Here is an 18428-nt window from a genome sequence, read left to right as displayed (position 1 = left end):
TCGTGCCTCTTGCTTCTTCATAAAAATATCATATCATATATATATATATTTAGATATATATATAAATATTTGTTTATTTATTTATTACTCATAAGATGCCAAGTTCTGCGCCAACCAACTGCTGAATACTCAAAAACAAAATAAAAAAAAGCCGCAAACAAAACGGGGCTTCAAATAAATACGAGTCACAAACAATGGGCAAAAACGAAATCGCAGAATCGCTTCTTGAATTGATAACGTGGTTGATGATAATCAAGCAATTATCTATCTGATCTACTATTTTAATAGGTTTAATTGGGGATGGAGGGAGGAAGGACTCTCTGGGCTTGAACACAAGCTGGCGCTGTGGTATCTGTATTTTCGAATCTGTATCTTTATCTTTAACCTCTTCTCCATTTGGAAGAAGCCAACCAGCTTATCATTTGGAATGTTCATCTAGTTCTAGCTGTTGTTATGTGTTCAAATGTTTTTCTTTTGCTTTGTTTTTGTTGCTTTGTGGTAAGTACAAATTGTAAGAGAGTTCAAGTTTTAAGCTTAGCTCACACGCTCCAGATTTGGGTGCCATGATATCTTATTTCTTGTTTAGTCATAACTTTCTTAAATTTGACATACATCAAGAGAACAATAATCGAAACGTTAAGCTGCCAGTTTCAAGAACTATGTGAACTAAACTTAGCTTGGGATTTAGGATTAGGATCTAGGATTAGGCGCATACTTGATTTAACGTACATATTTTTAGCCGATTGCGTTAAATTAGTTGTTTAGTCTATTTATGTTTTGCTATCATTTCGTTTTATACTTTTTTGTTTTTGTTTTTATATATATAAATAAACTTAAACATAAAATTGTTGTGTGTATGTGTGTGTGCCTGTGTCTTGTATTTATTTCGTATTTAGCTTGCAAGTTCCACATACACCTGGTTTACACTCGTCGCCAGCGCGTGTCAATGTCTGAAGGTTGTTGTTGAAGTCGTCGTCGAGGTTGCAGCGGAGGTTGTGTTGAAGGATGTGGGGAGGCGAGGAAAGGGTGTCGTTTGCCCAATTCTAGCAAGCGCAGCCTCCTTCGGGATCCTTCGTCTCATTGGGCGAATCCTTAAGCACAACCTCTTGCATATCCTCCGAAGGTTTATTCTCCGTGGAATCCATGCCTGGCAACGCCGCGGCGACCCGTCTGAACAGCTGCTTCACATTGTAGCCGGCCTTGGCGCTCGTCTCGATAAACATCACATTTAGCTCTTTCGCCTTGCGTTCGCCCTCTTCGGTGGACACTTGTCTCTTATCCGAGAGATCCGTCTTATTGCCCACCAGCATGATGATGACATCACTGCCACGCTCGGTGCGCACATCATCGATCCACTTGGATGTCTGATGGAATGAGTTTGTGTTCGTTATATCGTACACAACCACAGCCACAGTGGAGTCGCGAATGTACGATGGTATCAGTGAACGGAAGCGTTCTTGACCCGCCGTATCCCAGAGTTGAAGACGCACTGTGCGATCCTCGAGGTACATGGTTTTGGATAGAAAATCAATACCAATTGTCGCCTGATAGGTGTTGTCGAAGCTGTCGTACATGAAGCGTGTAATCAGCGATGTCTTGCCGACGCTCTGCTCGCCGAGGAACACCAATTTGAATTTGCGCAGCGGATTGCCAAAGTCGCCGGATGACATGATTGTTTACTATTAAGTTTCTTTAGACTGTTGTCTCTACGTGTCGACTTTTTTTCTTAATTGCGGGTTTGCTGACCTCCTCTCCTCTCTCGCTCACTCTCGCTTGCGCACTCTCTCCACCTATTGTTGTGCCTACGGGACTGGGGCGTGATACGTTTTTGCGGCTTCCAATTGCACACGTTGCACTTTCCGTTTAATAAATAGTAGTTGTTGCAATATGTTGTATTCACACGCGCACACTGAACTGCACAGTGAGGTTTTATTTGCAAAGCGAATTGGGCGATTTCCAATCGTAAATTTACACCAAATTTCTTGTGGAAAAAAGTCAGCCACCAAGTCGATTCTGAGTCAGTTGTATGGTTGACTATAAGTATCGATAACTCATCTATATCGATAATCAGAGTTTGCAACCAGATGCGCAAAAATGCGCTCATCGAAATAAATATCGAAAGTATGACGGTAAAAATACTGCAATCCCAAATAAATACTGCCGTAGTTGTAAAAGTAACTGTCACTAATTCAAAATACCCTAACTCTCCCAACAATTATAAACGAACGAAAGTATAAGTTGTTCTTCTATGCTGTAAAAAATCTTATTTGCTTAGTTAAAGTTCACCTCTAATTTTTCTGAGCTAAATAAATTGGCGTTTAATATAATATCTCAATAAGTATTTAATAGTTCGATTATAACACCTATTAATAGATTTATAATTCGTATTTGTAATCTCAGAAATAATCTTTAGCAATTGCAAACACAAAGTATCAAAATAAATAAACACTATTGTCAAAGTTTGTAGTTCTGCTGGGCAATAAATAATCAGCGTTCCCTTCCCAATAAATTTATTATCTTTAGAGTATCGCTAGAAAATTGAATTTTCTTATCATAAGCCGTCGCGAGCAGTCATATCTCCATTTAATTTAAAGAGCAGTCGATAAAGGGAAAGGTAAACAGTTCCTCGACAACCATGGCTTTGGACAGTCAAACTAAATCTAGCATCTTTGCGATCCTATGCTGCCTCTTCCTTGGACTCTCTACTGGGTCAACAACGGACCAGCTTGGTCCTGAGGGTCGTGTAGTTGGCGGAAAAACAGCATCCGTTAATGCGGCACCCTCTGCGGTGTCCATGCAATATAAGAGCACTCACTACTGCGCCGCAAGCATCATCAATGCCCACTGGTTGGTGACAGCTGCCCATTGTCTCTCCAATCGTGCCCAAGTGCTTGGCAGCACTCTCGTGGCTGGAAGCAATGCTGTGGCTGGAACAGCGTCCACAACACAAAAGCGAAGCATCACTCACTTTGTGGTGAATGATCTATATACTGGTGGAACTGTACCATATGATATTGGATTGATCTACACGCCAACCGCTTTCACTTGGACAGCTGCCGTTGCTGCTGTTAGTTTGCCCAAGTCTGGTGTGATTCCCACTGGAACTGCCAACTTGTATGGCTGGGGAAGTACCTCGACTTCGAGTGCCGCCTCATATCCCAAAGAACTGCAAGTGGCTGCTAATGTACCCATCATCAGTCTGACCTCCTGTGAAACTGCGCTGGGTCAGAAGGGAAGAGATCTTCATAGCACAAATTTGTGCACAGGTCCGCTGACCGGTAAAGTGAGTATTTGTACTTCGGATTCTGGTGGTCCTCTGGTGCAGGGTAACGTCTTGATTGGCATTGTCTCCTGGGGCAAGCTGCCGTGTGGTCAGCTCAATTCGCCTTCCGTCTATGTGCAAGTTTCTTCGTTTATAACCTGGATATCAGCCAATCAGCGTGTGTAATAAAAATTATGCTAAACCATTAAAGAAATATACATTGAAGATAAAATTAATATTTTTTCACAATATATTTTTAATTACTTTCAATTTATCTAGTCGATAAGTTAATTTGTTTTTTTTTGAGGAAATTTTCAGAGGGGAATTTTTCTGAGTGGAATTGCAAAATAGCCGTAAAATTTATTATTAGCACTATCGACAAATTTAACTTTCTATAAACCGTACTATTACAGTTGTAATAAAGTATTTGTAATAAAATTTATTTTGCGTATAAAGTAGGATGGAAATGATAGTTAAGAAATTGACTACTGTAACATCTTGTTTTCCCAAAAACAATTTTAACGTAATAAGTATTCTGCTACTTCTTATGATAGTATTTTTAATCATACAAAGTCTGTTGTCTGTCGTCAATGTTTATATTTAAGTAATTAAAGAGCTTCGAGTATCCCGTGCAATTGGTACTCGACAATAAAATTATAATTCAAATACAAATAGTGCCGACACCCTGTAGTAATAACAAAAAACTGTATGATAAGTACGTGACAATGTCTGTAACTGGCATGTGTGTTTATCTTATACAATTATTGTGGCATTAATTAATCTTTGACAATTCGCAATACGAAACTTATTAGAAATAAAGACAGGCTACTACCTTATATTGTTTGTTGTTATTGTTGTTGGCTTCCCTTCCCAATAAACCCGCTTATCTTTGAAGTATGAGCGCAAAATTGAAATTTCTTATCATTTTTGCAGCACGTATCTCCATTTAATTTAAAGAGCAGTCGATAAAGGGAAAGGTAAACAGTTCCCCGAAAACCATGACTCGGTATAGTCAAAGTAAATCGAGCATCCGCTTGATCCTAAGCTCCATTCTGCTACTCCTCGGCTGCTGTGCAGCCATAGCAATATCACCCAATGGACGCGTAGTTGGCGGAACAGCGGCTGCCGTCAATGCGGCACCTTATGCCGTATCCATGCAGTACCAGGCCACGCATTACTGCGCAGCCAGCATCCTCAATGCCAACTGGCTGGTCACGGCTGCCCACTGTTTGACGAATAGTGCCCAGGTGCTCGGCAGCACACTTGTGGCTGGCAGCAATGCAGTGGCTGGAACAGCGTCCACAACCCAGACACGTAGCATCAGTTACTTTGTGATTAATGATTTGTACACTGGCGGCACTGTGCCCTATGACATTGGTTTGATTTACACGCCCACTGCGTTCACCTGGAGTGCTGCTGTGGCGCCCGTTACGCTACCGCAGTCTGGTGTGGTTCCCACTGGAACTGCAAACTTGTATGGCTGGGGAAGTACATCGACTACCAATACTGCGTCGTATCCAAGTGTGCTACAAGTGGCTGCCAATGTGCCCATTATCAGTCTGACCTCCTGTGAAACGGCGTTAGGCCAAAAAGGCAGTGATGTGCATTCCACTAATTTGTGTACGGGTCCTTTAACAGGAGGCGTGAGCATTTGTACTTCGGATTCTGGTGGCCCATTGGTGCAAGACAATGTTTTGATTGGCATTGTGTCGTGGGGCAAGCTGCCATGTGGTCTGGCCAATTCACCATCTGTTTACGTGCAAGTTTCATCGTTTATATCGTGGATTGCGTCTAATCAAGTTGTGCAATAACCAAACTTTTATTTGTTTAATGCAATAAATATACGAGCAATATTGAATTGTAGTATTTTTTTGTTGGTCACACTGCAAAAAGTTGCACCAGAGCAGTATCGATACATGTCGAGTAGAGAGTTGTAGAACTAGATTGCAAGTCGATAACAAACAAGTCGATAGTCGATAGTGGGCGACAAAAAAGAAAAGAATTCCAATAATTTTATTTGTGTGTCAGCGAACGAAACCAGCATTTAGTTAATTAATTAGTATTGAGCGTGCCAGACAGCAAAATGGAAGTTGAGACACCAGCAACAACACCAAACGAGCAGAGTCGCGAATTTGCCGATGTGGACATCAACAACGATGGCTCAGCGTCAGCCGCTGCATCCGATGAGGAAGAAGTTCCAGCGCCGGGCAGCGTAACGTTGGAGCAGAATGAAAATAATGATTTGTTCGTCTCAGCAATGACCCCAAGCGAAGTGCATGTGAGTTACACTTGATTTAGTAAATATTAGATTGAATTATCTTTAATTGAACGCAACAATGAATGGGCGGCGTCGTTTACTGTTTATTTTATCTGCTCTGCTTTGCTTTGTTTGATGTTGACAACGTCACTAGCACACAAAGATCGAAGCTTCCTCTTCTTTACGCCCCTTGCCCAAATTTATGTGTCGATTTATCGCTTATTAATGCACTTGATAATTCAAACTTTGCAGCGTCGTATTTCGAGTAGCAATCTGGAAGAGATATTGACCGATGATGGTGATTTGTTCATACAAATTGTTGTATCCGATCCACAAAAAGTCGGCGATGGCATGAGCTCCTATTTGGCCTACAAGTGAGTCATCATCAATCGCCTTATCGTCTAATTTTTTTGTATTGACATATACTTATTGAAATTCCGATTTGCCTACCATCGTTTTTGTAGAGTGACGACGAAAACAAACATTCCGAAATTCAAACGCAACGAATTTAGCACTTTGCGTCGCTTCAGTGATTTCCTGGGCATCCATGATCTGTTGGTGAACAAATATATGCGCATGGGTCGCATTATTCCGCCGGCGCCATCCAAGAATATTATTGGCAGCACCAAGGTCAAAATGAGTCCACAACAAACAGAGCCGGGCACGCCCATCAATCAGGAATGGATAGAGATAAGACGTGCTGCCCTAGAGCGTTTTGTCCATCGCACAGCCCAGCATCCGGTGTTGCGAGTCGATCTGGATTTTGTAAATTTCCTGGAGAGTGATCAGGAGTTGCCGCGTGCCGTTAATACATCGGCTTTAAGCGGCGCTGGCGTCATACGGTTGTTTAACAAAGTTGGCGAGACTGTAAACAAGATCACGTACAAAATGGATGAGAATGATCCTTGGTTCGATGATAAGATCACTGAGGTGGAGCATCTCGACGCGAATCTGCAAAAATTGTCATCGGCACTCAAATCGTTGGTCTCTTCGCGTCGTGAATTATCTGTGTTGACGGGTTTGGTGGCAAAATCCGCCGCTATGTTAAGCACTTGTGAGGAGCATACTGGACTGTCGCGTGCGTTGTCGCATTTGGCTGATGTGGAAGAAAAGATTGAGCTGTTGCGCTCCGAGCAGGCCAATTCAGACTTTTATATACTCGCCGAGTTTATCAAAGACTATTTGGGGCTATTCGGTGCCATCAAGTGCATATTCCATGAACGTGTCAAGGCATTTCAGAATTGGCAATATGCCCAAATGCAGTTGTCGAAACGACGCGAGAATCGTGGACGCTATGAGCTGGCCAATCGTGCCGACAAACTGGATCAGGCGCAACAGGAGGTTGAAGAGGTTTGACAACTTTACAATATCGTTATTGCAAATGGTTTTAATCTTTTATTGTTATATTGCAGTGGCAAGGCAAGGTGCAACGCTGTCAGCAACAATTTGATGATATATCGGCGGAAATCAAGCGCGAAATGGAACGCTTTGAAATAAGCAGAGTGAAAGACTTTAAGGCCAACATCATCAAGTACATTGAGGTTCAAATGGCGCATCAGCAACAGGTAAATTGCAGTATCTAGAGTGTTAACTATTATTATCGTATATTCATATATTCTCTTTCTGTCTTGTAGATCATCAGCTATTGGGAGGCCTTTGCACCAGTTGCCCGAGAGATCGTTTAACTTTGATTTCCAATGCCAGTTGCATTTTTAAAATGTTTAACAAATGGCGACGCAGTGTGCTACGAAAATATTCAATATTATTATGAATGTGTGGACATCTGTTTTTTTTTAGCGGGACCAATTTGTCGTCACCTCTTACAACAAGTTATTACCACTGATGTTCTTCGCCGCAGTTGGACATTTTCCAAACGCTTTAAATTCCTCTCAAATAATTGTTATCATTTACCAATGAAGGGGGTAACAATTCATGCTTGCATAAAAAAAGTTCAACTTTTATTACACACATATTTTTATCCTTACACAGTAATTATTATGATTACTATTATTATTATTATAATTATTATTGCGAAATGTTGCTTTTATTTTTGTAAATGTATACAAAACGAGACAAATGTTTATTATAGACGACTTTTTGGTGTAGTCTACATAAATGTCGCTAAGCGCTGAGCGAAAAATATTCTCATTCTATATTCGGTATTATCTATAGAAAAAACTTCAATGAAAAGAAAACTGAAAAAATTTAATTGTAAAGTAAAGTGATTGATTAATTGGGAAATAACCTTTCTTGATTGTTGTTGGTACATATTTATGTATATTCCTAATTAAAACATTTTGTATCTCACGCAAAAACAGCATTATATTTCAACAAATAAATTTGTAAATATGTACGTATAGATAGCAAATTTTATATGTAATAATATGGCGAAGCATGCAATTGAAATTCTGAAGGAGATGCTACAATTTACACATTTACATTTATTAAATATTTAAAGCTAAAAAGAGTAAATTTTGAATTTTAACGGTCAGCTTAAAAGAGTTCCTGCTTTTTATCGATATCGATTGCGACACAATGATTGCTAGTGAATGGCAAACCTCATAGGGCTTCGTTGTGAATGACGAAAATGCTATATTGTTTAGTCATTGTGTGATTGGCGTCTAGCGCCTTCTCGAAGTTTTTTGTCCAATTATAGCTTTATAAAATCATAGCGCACATCATTACACGTATTTAATTTGTCAGCAAACGTTGAAAGCAATAGTTTAGCTATGGAGTTTCCACATTTGGGCCAGCATTGCAACGAAGCAACATGCAACAGATTGGGTAAGTTTTGAGCATTGTGACCTTCATTCAAACATAACAATAACAATAGGAAGTATAATATTTGAATAATTTCTCAATAAACACAATTTCAACAGATTTCCTACCAGTAAAGTGCGACTCTTGTGACAAGGTTTTTTGTGCCTCGCACTACAATTACGATCGCCACAATTGCCCAGGTGCCCACAAGAAGAACTTTCAAGTACCCATCTGTCCGCTATGCGGAGAACCCGTTCCCACCGCTCCTGGAGTGGAGCCTGACCTAACGGTTGGTCAGCATATTGATAAGCAGTGCCAGTCAGATAGCAAAAAGATCTATACGAATCGCTGTCATGCAAAGGGCTGCAAACGCAAAGAACTGATTCCTGTGCAGTGCTCACAGTGCAAATTGAATTTCTGTCTACGTCATCGCCACAGCAGCGATCACGACTGTAAGCCGCCTACACAAAGCAATGTCAGCACTGCTGCTAGCAGCAGCAGCACATCACAGGGTGTTTTCAAGATCTTTAGCGATACACGTGCGATGGCCGCGCAGGCCGCCGAGAAGCGTTTGCAAAGCAGAAATCAACAATCTGCAAATAATGCCAAAGCCAGACAAGTGTCCACAACAACGGCAGCTGTTGCGCAGCGCAGTCAAGTACAAAACATACAAGGCAATATGGTAAGACGTCGCTAATTAAATAAAATGTCGAATATATAATTAAACACACTCTTTTATGCAGACGGAAGATGAGGCTTTGGCCCACGCCTTGGCGTTGTCTATTATGGAGCAGGATGGTACAGCCCAGAGTAGCCAAAGTGCTGCAGCAGCCGCAGCGAATGCGCAACGTGCCACAACTGTTGGTGGACGTGACAAGGATAAATGTTCGCTCTCCTAGTTAAAAAAAAAAAAACAAACTGCGCAAAACATATCACAAATCATTCACTTGACCAGCGGCGTCTTTTACTGCCCCCAAATACTACACTTAGGTTGTTAATTAAATCAATTTTGTCATTTTGTTTGTAATTGTAATTGTAATTTATATAATGTTGATAATTATGTACGTTGACTTCGTCACATTCTCTCGCGGCATGCTTATTAAGGGCTGCTTAGCAAAAATAATTTAGCTTATTTAGCTCTACTTTGGAAATGAATAAAAACTGTAATATACACATATTTGAATTTGCCTTAGCTTGTTAAATACAAAGAATACATACAGTGTGTGTTTTGTTAAACATAAGGATACAATATATTGCAAAAACTATTCGTCGCTAACAACAGCAGGGGCAACTTGTTCACTCTCCGGCTCCTCGATTACCACTGCCTGCTGCTGTTGTTGTTGCTGCTCCTTATTGGAAATTGTGCTCAATTTGCGGCCAACTGTTGAATCCCCTCCTGTTGATGATGAGGTGCTGATTTTGCGCGCCGCTGCTGCAAAGCTGGCCACACCCTCGGCAGCCAAGATGCTGGCGCTAGAAAGTAAAATGGACACTTGTTCCGCTGAGGGGCAACTTGTGATGATCATGTCATCCTGTGTATAGCCATTTGTCGTTAGTAATTGCTCCAACTTGACAAATGATTGTATAATATTGTTCTGCAAGTAGAGACGATGAGATTACTTTACAAACCAATTACAACATATTAAAGAATATCTGCTTACACGTATGGGACGAAAGATTATAAACTCGGTATCACGGTTGCTCAAATACAGCTGCATCGCCCGCTGCAGCACAGCCAACTTAGCCTTGATAAGACGCTGTGTCTCTTGTATAATGCTGCTTATCTGCTGTGGACTCGCCCAGCTGCTTTGACGCAGCACATAGTTGACTTTGGCAGTCGCTCCTGGCTCCTTGGACGCATCGCTTGTTGCAGTGGTGGCCAACAGCGCTTGTGCCTTGTCGAGGAATGTTATTAGTGGTCCCACCAGCATATGCACTGCATCCTTAATATATTGCTCACACACTGTCTTTAGCTGACGATCGACTTCTTTGCGCGAGTCCAGCAAATGTTCTTTTATCTGTGGCGTACCTTCGAGCAGAAATTCCAACAGCGCATTATTGCTTCCCATGGAGAAGAGCTGCTTGCGTTTTTGCAGCAGTCCAAAAGCAGCAGTCTTCACCTTGCTAAAGTCCAGCGAAGTCTCCTTGACAGTGAAGTCCACACGAAATGGAGCAATTTGTTCGCGCAGAATAAGCAAGTGTTTGATTTCAAAGAGTTCGCCATCAATAGGCGTTTTGGCGGCGCCAATTTTAACCGCCGCCTGTGAAACACTTTGTATGCAGACCCTCAAGGCCTCCTGGGATAATCCTTGGAATATGGGGCGATCCACACAGCGATAGAGACGCGAGAGACAGACCAAAGTACGACGCACAGTTGGATACCACATGCCATGCAGATCAGCAGGCGAATCTAGAAGTACATTTTTAGTTGGTATCATATGTTGTGGATTACCAATGAGACTTACTCATTTGCTTAACTCTGTAGGCGGTGTCCACGCTCTCTGCTTCAGTGGACATCATGGAGGCGCGCGAGTCCGAGCGACGCAGTTGTGTTGGCTCTTGAAGCGACAAGGCAATGCTCTGTAACGAGAATTTCCAGTGAGTGAAATCTTGTATAAAACTGTGCAGCAATTGTATACACCTCCATCATTTCCAGCTTCTCGGGGTAGGCCAGATCTCCCGTTGATGGATTGTAGTTTTGGATGTCGGACTGCAAATACAAATGCGCACGGAACACCAAACGCTCCTGTACATCTTGCAGCAACTGATGTGCAATAGTGGCAAATGCTTCCAAAGCAGCGGCTATAAAATAATCGAATCAGTCATACCGTCTCGTATAATGTATAAGCATCTTACGATTTTGTTGCACATGCTCTTCGAGCATTTCAATGCGGAGAATGGAGCATATCTCGGCCAACGTTTCCAAATGATTAATGTGTATGATAAACGGCCGCATTGTGTCATACAGAATCGTGCAAAGTCCCTCAAGATAAACACTGAAAAATTTAAAAGAATTAATGTTGCATACATTGCAAGAATTGCGCACTACAACTTACGTTAAATGAGGAGCTCCAGTACTAAAGAACTGATAATAAAGACGCTGCTCATCCTGGCAGACGTGCACCAAAAAAGCGCAAGCACTGCGCGTCAGCGAACAGTGATCGCCCTTGTGAGCGTTCTTTACATTCTGTATGGATTGATTGACAGCTGGGGACATGACACTGGCTCGCTGTGCCAGATAATGTTGTTGCAGATCCGTCATCAGTTGGCTGTACTCACTGCTGTTGCTATTCTCCAGCCGGGTTTCAATCAACTGAGCCACACGCTTCACTTTCGCCGCTGAGGTTTGATACTTGCCATAGTACAAAGCAAAAGCGGCATCAGGGGCTTGCAGCGCAGTATCGCCGCTGTTATTGCGTGGATTAAGAGTCGCCTCAGTAGCCTGATTGATCACATTGATGATGTAATTGCGCACCAGTCCAGTAGCTTTGGCTAGACACTGCTTATACTTGACATTATAGGCAGCCGCATCCTTGAAGTTGGGCTGCAAGCAAGGCATATTTATTGGGTGAATTTAAGGAGTTATCTTGTACTTACGTGCTCTGCCAAATAGTTTAAGCATTCGTCTATTTTATTAAGACACTCACGAAATGCTTCACTGGCCACCGACAATGTGGGACTCTGTAGCCGCTGCAGCAGCAGCTCCACTTGACTGAAGTAGTGCAGGCGCCGCTGTATCTCACTGTTTAACTCCTGCAGTTTTTGCTGCTCATCAATCAACTGCTCACTGGCCGTATTTAATGCACTTGTCTTCTGGGAGACAAATTCGTATTCGGAGCTTAAGGCACCCAATCGCTCCATGGCCACTGAGATTTGTGTGAGCATGTGAGCACATTCCGCCTTGCGTTGCTCCAATTGCTGCAGATACTTGTGATAATCGGCATCGCCACGTTGTTCAATCTCCGCATTGACGTTGACGAACCAGAGCAGAAAATCATTTGTATTCTGCAGTCCGCCCGCTGGCAATTGTTGTATGTCAACCTCGCTGCTGGTTGCCAACTGTTTGTTGGCTTCTTTAGTAGGAGTTGTGGCTGCCTATAAACAAATTTCGGCACAATAAATAATTGTTGTTTTTGGGGAAATTGCGTGTCCCATTTGTTTACTTGCCGTTATTTCGTCGTCCTGCCATAAGCTGGTTAGCACTTCCAAGTGCTCCTCTTGCTGAGCATTGAGTGCGGCGAGTGGATCGTTTTTTGTCTCCCATTGCATTAAACGATTTCGTATTTTACGCAAATTTTCATTTTCACTTTGCGCGCTGGCGACGTCATCCATTTTCCTGCTGGAAGCCAACAACACAACAGCTGTTCGTACGATTAAGTGTGCACACACCGTTAATTAATCGAACAGCTGTTCATCGGTTCGTATGCACACACTGTTAACTAATCGAACAGCTGTTTACCTATTCTGTGTGCACACACTTTGAAATTAACAGTGTCCATTAATATAACAGCTGACGATAGGTATTGTGTTATCGTTAAGTGTGCACATATTGTTGATTAATCGAAAGTCTTAGTTTGCTGCTGTTGCACTTTCGTTAGGCGTTGTTTCTTTTTGTTAAAGTTTTTTTATTTGGTCCCAATGGCCCCACAGCCTGTCGTAACGGGCCTGTCGCCGAAGGAGGGTCCACCCGGTACACGTGTCATCATACGCGGCGAGTTCCTGGGCACTCGCATCCAAGATCTGATCGGTATTCGTCATCGTTTCTGACGCCCCCTGTTGTTGTAACTCGAGTCTCTTTTGCAGGTCTTAAAATTTGCGGTTCCGATTGCCTGTTGTCTGCCGAGTGGAAGTCGCCCAACAAAATCATTGCACGCAGTGGTCCAGCTAAAGGCAAGGGTGACATCATTGTTACAACTCTCAGTGGCGGTGTCGGCACTTCAACAGTGCAATTTCGAGCCTATCACGAGACAATTGGACCTCTCAAGGAGTCGGCTGTGTGGATTGAGGAGTCGCCATCACAGAATTTTGCCTGGGGTCGCCGTACACTCGCCCAGTCTGGACTCACACAAGAGGATCCGCTGGGTCTGTCCATCGAGGGCAATGAGCAGAAAATTCCTGAAGATTTGCGTGATTTGATTCCGGACGCTTGTGGAGATTTGTCGCAAGAAAATTTCTCGCCTGCCTGGTTTTTGCTAGAGAATCATTTGGCCACGTCGTTTGAGGATTTGAAAGCTGGCTTGGCTTACTTGAAGCGCAAGGTGGAGAGTCAAAAGGAGGGACAGCTGTCGTTTCTCAAATCAAATGCTGGTTCGGTCATTGATCAGTTGGACACGCTGATGAACATACGCGATAAGCTGCAAGAGGATGTCAAGCTGCATGGCAGCGAGCCACTCAACATACTGGAGCAGTCCATCGAGAGTAAGTTGATTTTACAGTTTAATTTTAATTCCGATTCAACTGTTCTTTTTTCTTACGCTAGACTCCATCAGTGAATCCCAAAAGATCTTTACTGATGTGCTGGTGCGCAAGGAGAAAGCCGACTCCACACGCTCGGTGCTCTTTGCGCTCTCCCGCCACAAATTTCTCTTCTGTCTGCCCAATGCAGTCGATCGCCGTGCGAAGGCAGCCGAATACGACATAGTCGTAAATGATTATTCGCGTGCTAAGAACTTGTTTGGCAAAACCGAGATACACATCTTTCGCCAGGTGCTGGAGGAGGTTGATCAACGCATACTGCTTATACGACGGCAGTTGCACGAAAAGGTTGTCAAGATGCCACAAAGTGTTGAGCACCAGAAGAAACTTATCAAGGCTTTGTCAAGTTTGGAACTACAGCAGAGCGGCACAACCGTTGGGGATCGTTTGCGCAATACGGATCCCGCCTGGGACGCCATTGAGGCGCGTGCCAAGTACTTGGAGGCCACTTTCCGCCAGACGTTTGAGCAGCATGCCAACAAAGAGGCGAATGTACAGGAAAAGTCCAAAAGTCGTGATCCCAGCCAGCCGCCCAGTCGCGTCAATTTCTGTGAAGAGCTCTGCGACATTGCCGCCTCTCAGCTGCCAGATTTGTGGCGCCTTGGACAGTTTTACTTCACGGGGGATCTGCGTGGACCTCATGATCCTAAGCCGGGTGATTTTAAGCGCATGGTGTTGACGGCCATAGAGAAGTTCTGTGTGTATTTGAGGTTGGCCATTCTCATTGCTGCTGATCAACGTGCTTTGCGTCAGACAAGTGGACTCGCCTGGCCCATTGGCTCTTCGTCGGCTACACATCATTTTCTACCCTGGGTGCCGCAATGTTTGCGTTACACAAGGATTGCTTACGCCACGTTGATTGGATTGGACTTACCCTCGGAAGCATTGGATATTATACAACGATTGATTGATGAGGTGCGTCTGTTTTGTTTCTCTATCATATTTAAACGTGCTACGGATCGTTGCAAGAAACTGGATGCGCTGGAGACGTGGGAAATGAGTGTGGAAGAATATCCGGGTGCAACTTCATTGCCAGCTGCCTTGGAGTCGCTTCTAGTCGAGACTTTGGAAGAGGTGCAAACGGTTTGCATGCAGCCTGAGGCACGTGAGGGAAATCTGCTGGAACCACATTCGGATGGTCAGCGCGAGGTGACACAGCGACTACAAGAGCTGCTCTCCGCGTTTAGCGGAGTGATTGCAGAGCTGGCGTTTGCCAGCCACGATGATGAGACGCCCACGCACAATGTATCGCAACTGCTTGGCTTTCCCAATGCCCAGCAACCTGAGTCAGTGTCGGGTGTGGGAAACTCGGTGGGCGCCGCAGTCAACTGGGAGCAACGGATGCTGTGCTGCTTAGCCAACTATGCGTACTGTAACAAGAGCTTCTTTCATCATCTGGGCAATTTGTTTGTGCGCTATGGATATCCACTGCCAACGCTTGCTATTGAGTCAGCACGCTACAATGTAAATCAGTTATTCACGAATTTGCTGGAGGAATATGTGGAGCACAAGGGTGATCCGCTGGTGGGCACCATTGAGCCCTCAATGTATTTGGGACGTTTTCAATGGGATCATGAGATGGAAATTGGTGCTGGACAATTGCGTCCCTATGCGCATGAATGCTGCGACAATTTGGTGGGCGTCTACTCGGAAATTTATAGCATTTCACCGACGCTACTGCGTCCCATACTCGAGTCCATTGTGCAGACCATCTCCGAGGAGTTGGCACGTCTTATGAGCTGTGTGCAGCGCTTTAGTCACACGGGTGCGATCCAAGCGCATGTGGACATTCGTCTGCTTCGCGATGCCCTCGAGAACTACACTAACGAGACGGCCAAGTAAGCGGACTCTATCAAACCTTTACAACCCGATATCAACTGTTTTATTCTCGTTCTAGAAACTACTTTTTGGAGGCACTGGAGGCAATTAGTCCGCCGCTGAATGGCGAACAGAAGCGCAAAGCGGATGAAATTCTGGAGCGTGTGAAGCGCAACATGCGACTGCAGTTGCTCTGCTTTGCGGTTAAGGAGCCTTAAGCATGCCCGACACATTCCTCCACTCTGATTAGACGTTAAACGGATCGATCTTAAAGGATGCTCTCAACTTTATTTGTAAATGATTAAAGCACACACATGCTACTTATATTAATTATTACATTGTTTTCTTCAACTCATCGAGCATGGGTTTAATATCGAAACTAATTTTGGAATTTTCATCGGTGGGATGCTTTGCTATCCACTGCTTGATGGCCTGCTCTATGTCGATGGTATTGAGCGTCTCCTGCACACGCTGTTTGATGGGATTTTCGATGGCATCCATTATTTGATAGCGCAACAAATTGGGCAGCACATTAACAGCAAACTCCATCACATAGTCCAACGTGCCAGCGCCGCTGCAACGCACTTGAATGTTGCCCAAATCCAATTGCAGATCCTTGATCAGCGGCCGCTGACGCGTGTCGAGTGCCTGACTAAACTCGAGCGTGGCGCGCAGATGATGCACAGTGAACTGAACGTGTCCAATGCGTGACATCATGCCCATGCCAACCTCCCATTGTCCGGCACCCGACAGTTCTTGGGTGCCCACTTGAAAGCGCATCGTGATCGTGTTGTTCACCAGAGCCACCGTTACGTTGCCCACGCGATAGAAGCTAGAGACGCCACGTATCCAAGTGTTTGTTAGCTGAGCACTCAATACGCCCATGGTGCGATTCATGTCCGGCAAATGATACGGATCAAAGCCATATTCACGCACCTGCTTGCGTGTCTGCGCAATCATGGTGTCCAATGGCCTAATGGAGTTGGGCATTCGGGGATCTCCGAGCTTTTCAACAATAAACTTATCGATATCTCCGGTCAGCTGTTTTTCTACATCCTGCAGCATAAACGGCTTCATGGCATCAAACACTAGATTGGGCGCGGAATTGAGTACGCCTTGGAACATGCTGCCCATGAAGCCGAGATTCTGGAAATCCATGGCCATTTCACCAAACGTAATGTCCGTCTTCATTTGATCCACTGCTAGACGGCCATCGCTCTGTGCAGCCAGCGTGGCCAAGGCTGTGAAATGAACCCTTCTCAATGTGATCGAGCACGGTCCGTTGGAGTTTGAGAATAAGGCGGCCAATTTGTATCTGCCTTTGACCACCATTTCGTCTAGCGTTACGTGTCCGGTTACCTAAAGATGCAGAAATAAGGACAATTTTAGCAGACTACAGATCCAGCAATGGGAATTCATTCCATTGACTATTATTATGATTAACTCAACCGAGGCTGTCAGCTTTAGGTTTACAATTGCGCGCATAATTGATTTTATTTCGAATTGAATTTAGCGACTGAAGCTAATTATATAATATCTTTCGAATTAATGGAGCAATTCTACTGAAATATTTAGAAACCTTTTAGAAGGTAAGTTATTAAGAGTTGTTTATGCCAAAATGTAATTATCTACGATTGCCTTAGATTGTCTCAGAAAACTTTTAGAATGGGGTTTAATTGCGCACAATATTTTTCTTTGATGTGAAAGACTTGGAAGGATGGAAGTTTAAGCAAGCGGACAGAGCTGACAAATTTATCAAAACTGTTCTTAATTATGTTGACTTACCAGCATATCCTTCAAGTCCATATTGATGCTTGTGATGCGGAATTTGGACAGGCCGTAAGCCTTCAATTCCATCATGTTAAGTGTGCCGACGCCAATGCTCTTTGCTACATTAGGACAATCCATAGGATCCGCAACCTCCACAGCAGAAGATGGTAGACCAACCGGATCTTCTTGCTTGAAATGTTCTAGCAGTGCCTCAACTTGTGCGGCCACGCGATTCTCAGTGGCCATGGCATTATGTGCGTCATTTCCATCGTCATCGAAAGCTTCTAAGGGGTTTGCGACAAGGTGACAAGGTTCAATTCATCTATGTTGTATAAATACCATGCTCACCATTCACATCCTGTGAGTGCGTTTGTGTAAGCGATAAAAGTGCCACGAGTAAAATTATCAGCGTCTTCATCTTATTATTTCTTACTATTATTTATACTATATATGTATGTATGCTTATCAGTTCAACAACAACAACAACAACGGGAACGAGAAAAGAATACGGATGCGGATGCTATAAGTGCTGCATCTACTCGGCTCCGATTTCAACTGACGACTGGCGCGAGTTAATCAACAGATAATGATGCGCACTTCACATATGTAGCCAGCCAGCCGACGCTTATCTAAGGGCACAGCAGCTGTCCGAGCAGATCCAATCCGACTCGAGCTCAACACAATTGAGTTTAGCTCCGACTCGGCGCTTTTGATTAATCTCCGCTTTGAGTGTAGTTTTGATATGTTACACTCAAACATCATTGGGAAATTTGTACTCTTCTACTCTTTAAAATATTTCCAGAATTTACCTTCAACCTTCAGATTTTATTTGTGATCGATTTCATTTGCCTGAAGAAATATAGCTCCTATATCAAGTCTAGCTTGTCGATTTGATAACATTTCTATATAATATTAATAGATCCCTTTGCTCTTTTAATTGTTGCAAAACTTGTGACTAAATCGCAAATCCTTTATTAATATCTTTGTTTCTCCTATTTTAATAAATTTTAATAATAAATATTTTCTTTATTAAAGCTGAAACGTTAAAGAGAAATGATGCGAATGCTTGTCCAATTTGGTTATAAT

At 43.3% G+C, this 18428-nt stretch overlaps 8 protein-coding genes across 11 annotated transcripts; 5 read left to right on the top strand and 3 right to left on the bottom strand.

Annotated features, from left to right (window-relative positions):
- Nucleotides 1–482: 482 nt before the first annotated feature.
- On the bottom strand, nt 483–2040 carry LOC133850608 (ras-related protein Rab6). The gene has a single exon (XM_062286734.1). The coding sequence runs from the start codon at nt 1668–1670 to the stop codon at nt 1044–1046; it is 627 nt and encodes a 208-aa protein (XP_062142718.1). The 5' UTR covers nt 1671–2040; the 3' UTR covers nt 483–1043.
- Nucleotides 2041–2496: 456 nt separating this feature from the next.
- Nucleotides 2497–3515, top strand: LOC133850950 (trypsin-like). The gene has a single exon (XM_062287213.1). The coding sequence runs from the start codon at nt 2636–2638 to the stop codon at nt 3446–3448; it is 813 nt and encodes a 270-aa protein (XP_062143197.1). The 5' UTR covers nt 2497–2635; the 3' UTR covers nt 3449–3515.
- Nucleotides 3516–4227: 712 nt separating this feature from the next.
- LOC133850949 (trypsin delta-like) lies at nt 4228–5120 on the top strand. The gene has a single exon (XM_062287211.1). It carries the CDS (start codon nt 4261–4263, stop codon nt 5071–5073), a length of 813 nt encoding a protein of 270 aa, XP_062143195.1. The 5' UTR covers nt 4228–4260; the 3' UTR covers nt 5074–5120.
- A 97-nt stretch (nt 5121–5217) lies between these two features.
- LOC133850946 (sorting nexin-2) lies at nt 5218–7667 on the top strand. Its single transcript, XM_062287206.1, has 5 exons — nt 5218–5540; nt 5772–5893; nt 5984–6869; nt 6932–7084; nt 7154–7667. The coding sequence occupies exons 1-5, from the start codon at nt 5346–5348 to the stop codon at nt 7202–7204; spliced, it is 1407 nt and encodes a 468-aa protein (XP_062143190.1). The 5' UTR covers nt 5218–5345; the 3' UTR covers nt 7205–7667.
- A 446-nt stretch (nt 7668–8113) lies between these two features.
- LOC133850951 (AN1-type zinc finger protein 2A) lies at nt 8114–9456 on the top strand. Its single transcript, XM_062287214.1, has 3 exons — nt 8114–8303; nt 8399–8961; nt 9023–9456. Exons 1-3 carry the CDS (start codon nt 8249–8251, stop codon nt 9176–9178), a joined length of 774 nt encoding a protein of 257 aa, XP_062143198.1. The 5' UTR covers nt 8114–8248; the 3' UTR covers nt 9179–9456.
- On the bottom strand, nt 9307–12722 carry LOC133850945 (conserved oligomeric Golgi complex subunit 3). Its single transcript, XM_062287205.1, has 8 exons — nt 12443–12722; nt 11877–12370; nt 11336–11823; nt 11136–11275; nt 10921–11081; nt 10745–10859; nt 9941–10689; nt 9307–9874 (listed from the first exon to the last, which is right to left on the bottom strand). The coding sequence occupies exons 1-8, from the start codon at nt 12609–12611 to the stop codon at nt 9542–9544; spliced, it is 2649 nt and encodes an 882-aa protein (XP_062143189.1). The 5' UTR covers nt 12612–12722; the 3' UTR covers nt 9307–9541.
- A 111-nt stretch (nt 12723–12833) lies between these two features.
- Nucleotides 12834–15902, top strand: LOC133850944 (exocyst complex component 2). Its single transcript, XM_062287204.1, has 4 exons — nt 12834–13026; nt 13083–13697; nt 13759–15592; nt 15652–15902. The coding sequence occupies exons 1-4, from the start codon at nt 12918–12920 to the stop codon at nt 15788–15790; spliced, it is 2697 nt and encodes an 898-aa protein (XP_062143188.1). The 5' UTR covers nt 12834–12917; the 3' UTR covers nt 15791–15902.
- LOC133850947 (uncharacterized) lies at nt 15841–17922 on the bottom strand. 4 transcript variants are annotated; one of them, XM_062287207.1, is made up of 3 exons: nt 17682–17922; nt 17358–17626; nt 15841–16931 (listed from the first exon to the last, which is right to left on the bottom strand). In XM_062287207.1, exons 1-3 carry the CDS (start codon nt 17758–17760, stop codon nt 15906–15908), a joined length of 1374 nt encoding a protein of 457 aa, XP_062143191.1. In that variant the 5' UTR covers nt 17761–17922; the 3' UTR covers nt 15841–15905. The 4 variants fall into 4 exon arrangements, with proteins under 4 accessions (XP_062143191.1, XP_062143192.1, XP_062143193.1 ...); XM_062287208.1 differs by having other exon boundaries at nt 17358–17623; XM_062287209.1 differs by having other exon boundaries at nt 17691–17922.
- Between the last annotated feature and the right edge of the window lie 506 nt (nt 17923–18428).

Source organism: Drosophila sulfurigaster, chromosome 2L (genome assembly GCF_023558435.1).
Source record: "Drosophila sulfurigaster albostrigata strain 15112-1811.04 chromosome 2L, ASM2355843v2, whole genome shotgun sequence".
Classification (NCBI taxonomy): domain Eukaryota; kingdom Metazoa; phylum Arthropoda; class Insecta; order Diptera; family Drosophilidae; genus Drosophila; species Drosophila sulfurigaster.
This window is presented reverse-complemented; position numbering and strand designations above follow the sequence as displayed.

Coding starts and splice junctions, on each gene's coding strand:
- LOC133850949 (XM_062287211.1), top strand. CDS start 4,261: ATGACTCGGTATAGTCAAAGTAAATCGAGCATCCGCTTGATCCTAAGC.
- LOC133850945 (XM_062287205.1), bottom strand. CDS start 12,611: ATGGATGACGTCGCCAGCGCGCAAAGTGAAAATGAAAATTTGCGTAAA. Junction 10,860..10,920: donor AGAAGCTGGAAATGATGGAG/GTGTATACAATT, acceptor TTCTCGTTACAG/AGCATTGCCTTGTCGCTTCA. Junction 9,875..9,940: donor TAATCTTTCGTCCCATACGT/GTAAGCAGATAT, acceptor CTCTACTTGCAG/AACAATATTATACAATCATT.
- LOC133850951 (XM_062287214.1), top strand. CDS start 8,249: ATGGAGTTTCCACATTTGGGCCAGCATTGCAACGAAGCAACATGCAAC. Junction 8,304..8,398: donor AGCAACATGCAACAGATTGG/GTAAGTTTTGAG, acceptor CAATTTCAACAG/ATTTCCTACCAGTAAAGTGC. Junction 8,962..9,022: donor AAAACATACAAGGCAATATG/GTAAGACGTCGC, acceptor TCTTTTATGCAG/ACGGAAGATGAGGCTTTGGC.
- LOC133850950 (XM_062287213.1), top strand. CDS start 2,636: ATGGCTTTGGACAGTCAAACTAAATCTAGCATCTTTGCGATCCTATGC.
- LOC133850608 (XM_062286734.1), bottom strand. CDS start 1,670: ATGTCATCCGGCGACTTTGGCAATCCGCTGCGCAAATTCAAATTGGTG.
- LOC133850947 (XM_062287207.1), bottom strand. CDS start 17,760: ATGAAGACGCTGATAATTTTACTCGTGGCACTTTTATCGCTTACACAA. Junction 17,627..17,681: donor GGATGTGAATGGTGAGCATG/GTATTTATACAA, acceptor CAAACCCCTTAG/AAGCTTTCGATGACGATGGA. Junction 16,932..17,357: donor TGGACTTGAAGGATATGCTG/GTAAGTCAACAT, acceptor CTGCATCTTTAG/GTAACCGGACACGTAACGCT.
- LOC133850946 (XM_062287206.1), top strand. CDS start 5,346: ATGGAAGTTGAGACACCAGCAACAACACCAAACGAGCAGAGTCGCGAA. Junction 5,541..5,771: donor TGACCCCAAGCGAAGTGCAT/GTGAGTTACACT, acceptor CAAACTTTGCAG/CGTCGTATTTCGAGTAGCAA. Junction 6,870..6,931: donor CGCAACAGGAGGTTGAAGAG/GTTTGACAACTT, acceptor GTTATATTGCAG/TGGCAAGGCAAGGTGCAACG.
- LOC133850944 (XM_062287204.1), top strand. CDS start 12,918: ATGGCCCCACAGCCTGTCGTAACGGGCCTGTCGCCGAAGGAGGGTCCA. Junction 13,027..13,082: donor TCGCATCCAAGATCTGATCG/GTATTCGTCATC, acceptor TCTCTTTTGCAG/GTCTTAAAATTTGCGGTTCC. Junction 13,698..13,758: donor ACTGGAGCAGTCCATCGAGA/GTAAGTTGATTT, acceptor TTCTTACGCTAG/ACTCCATCAGTGAATCCCAA.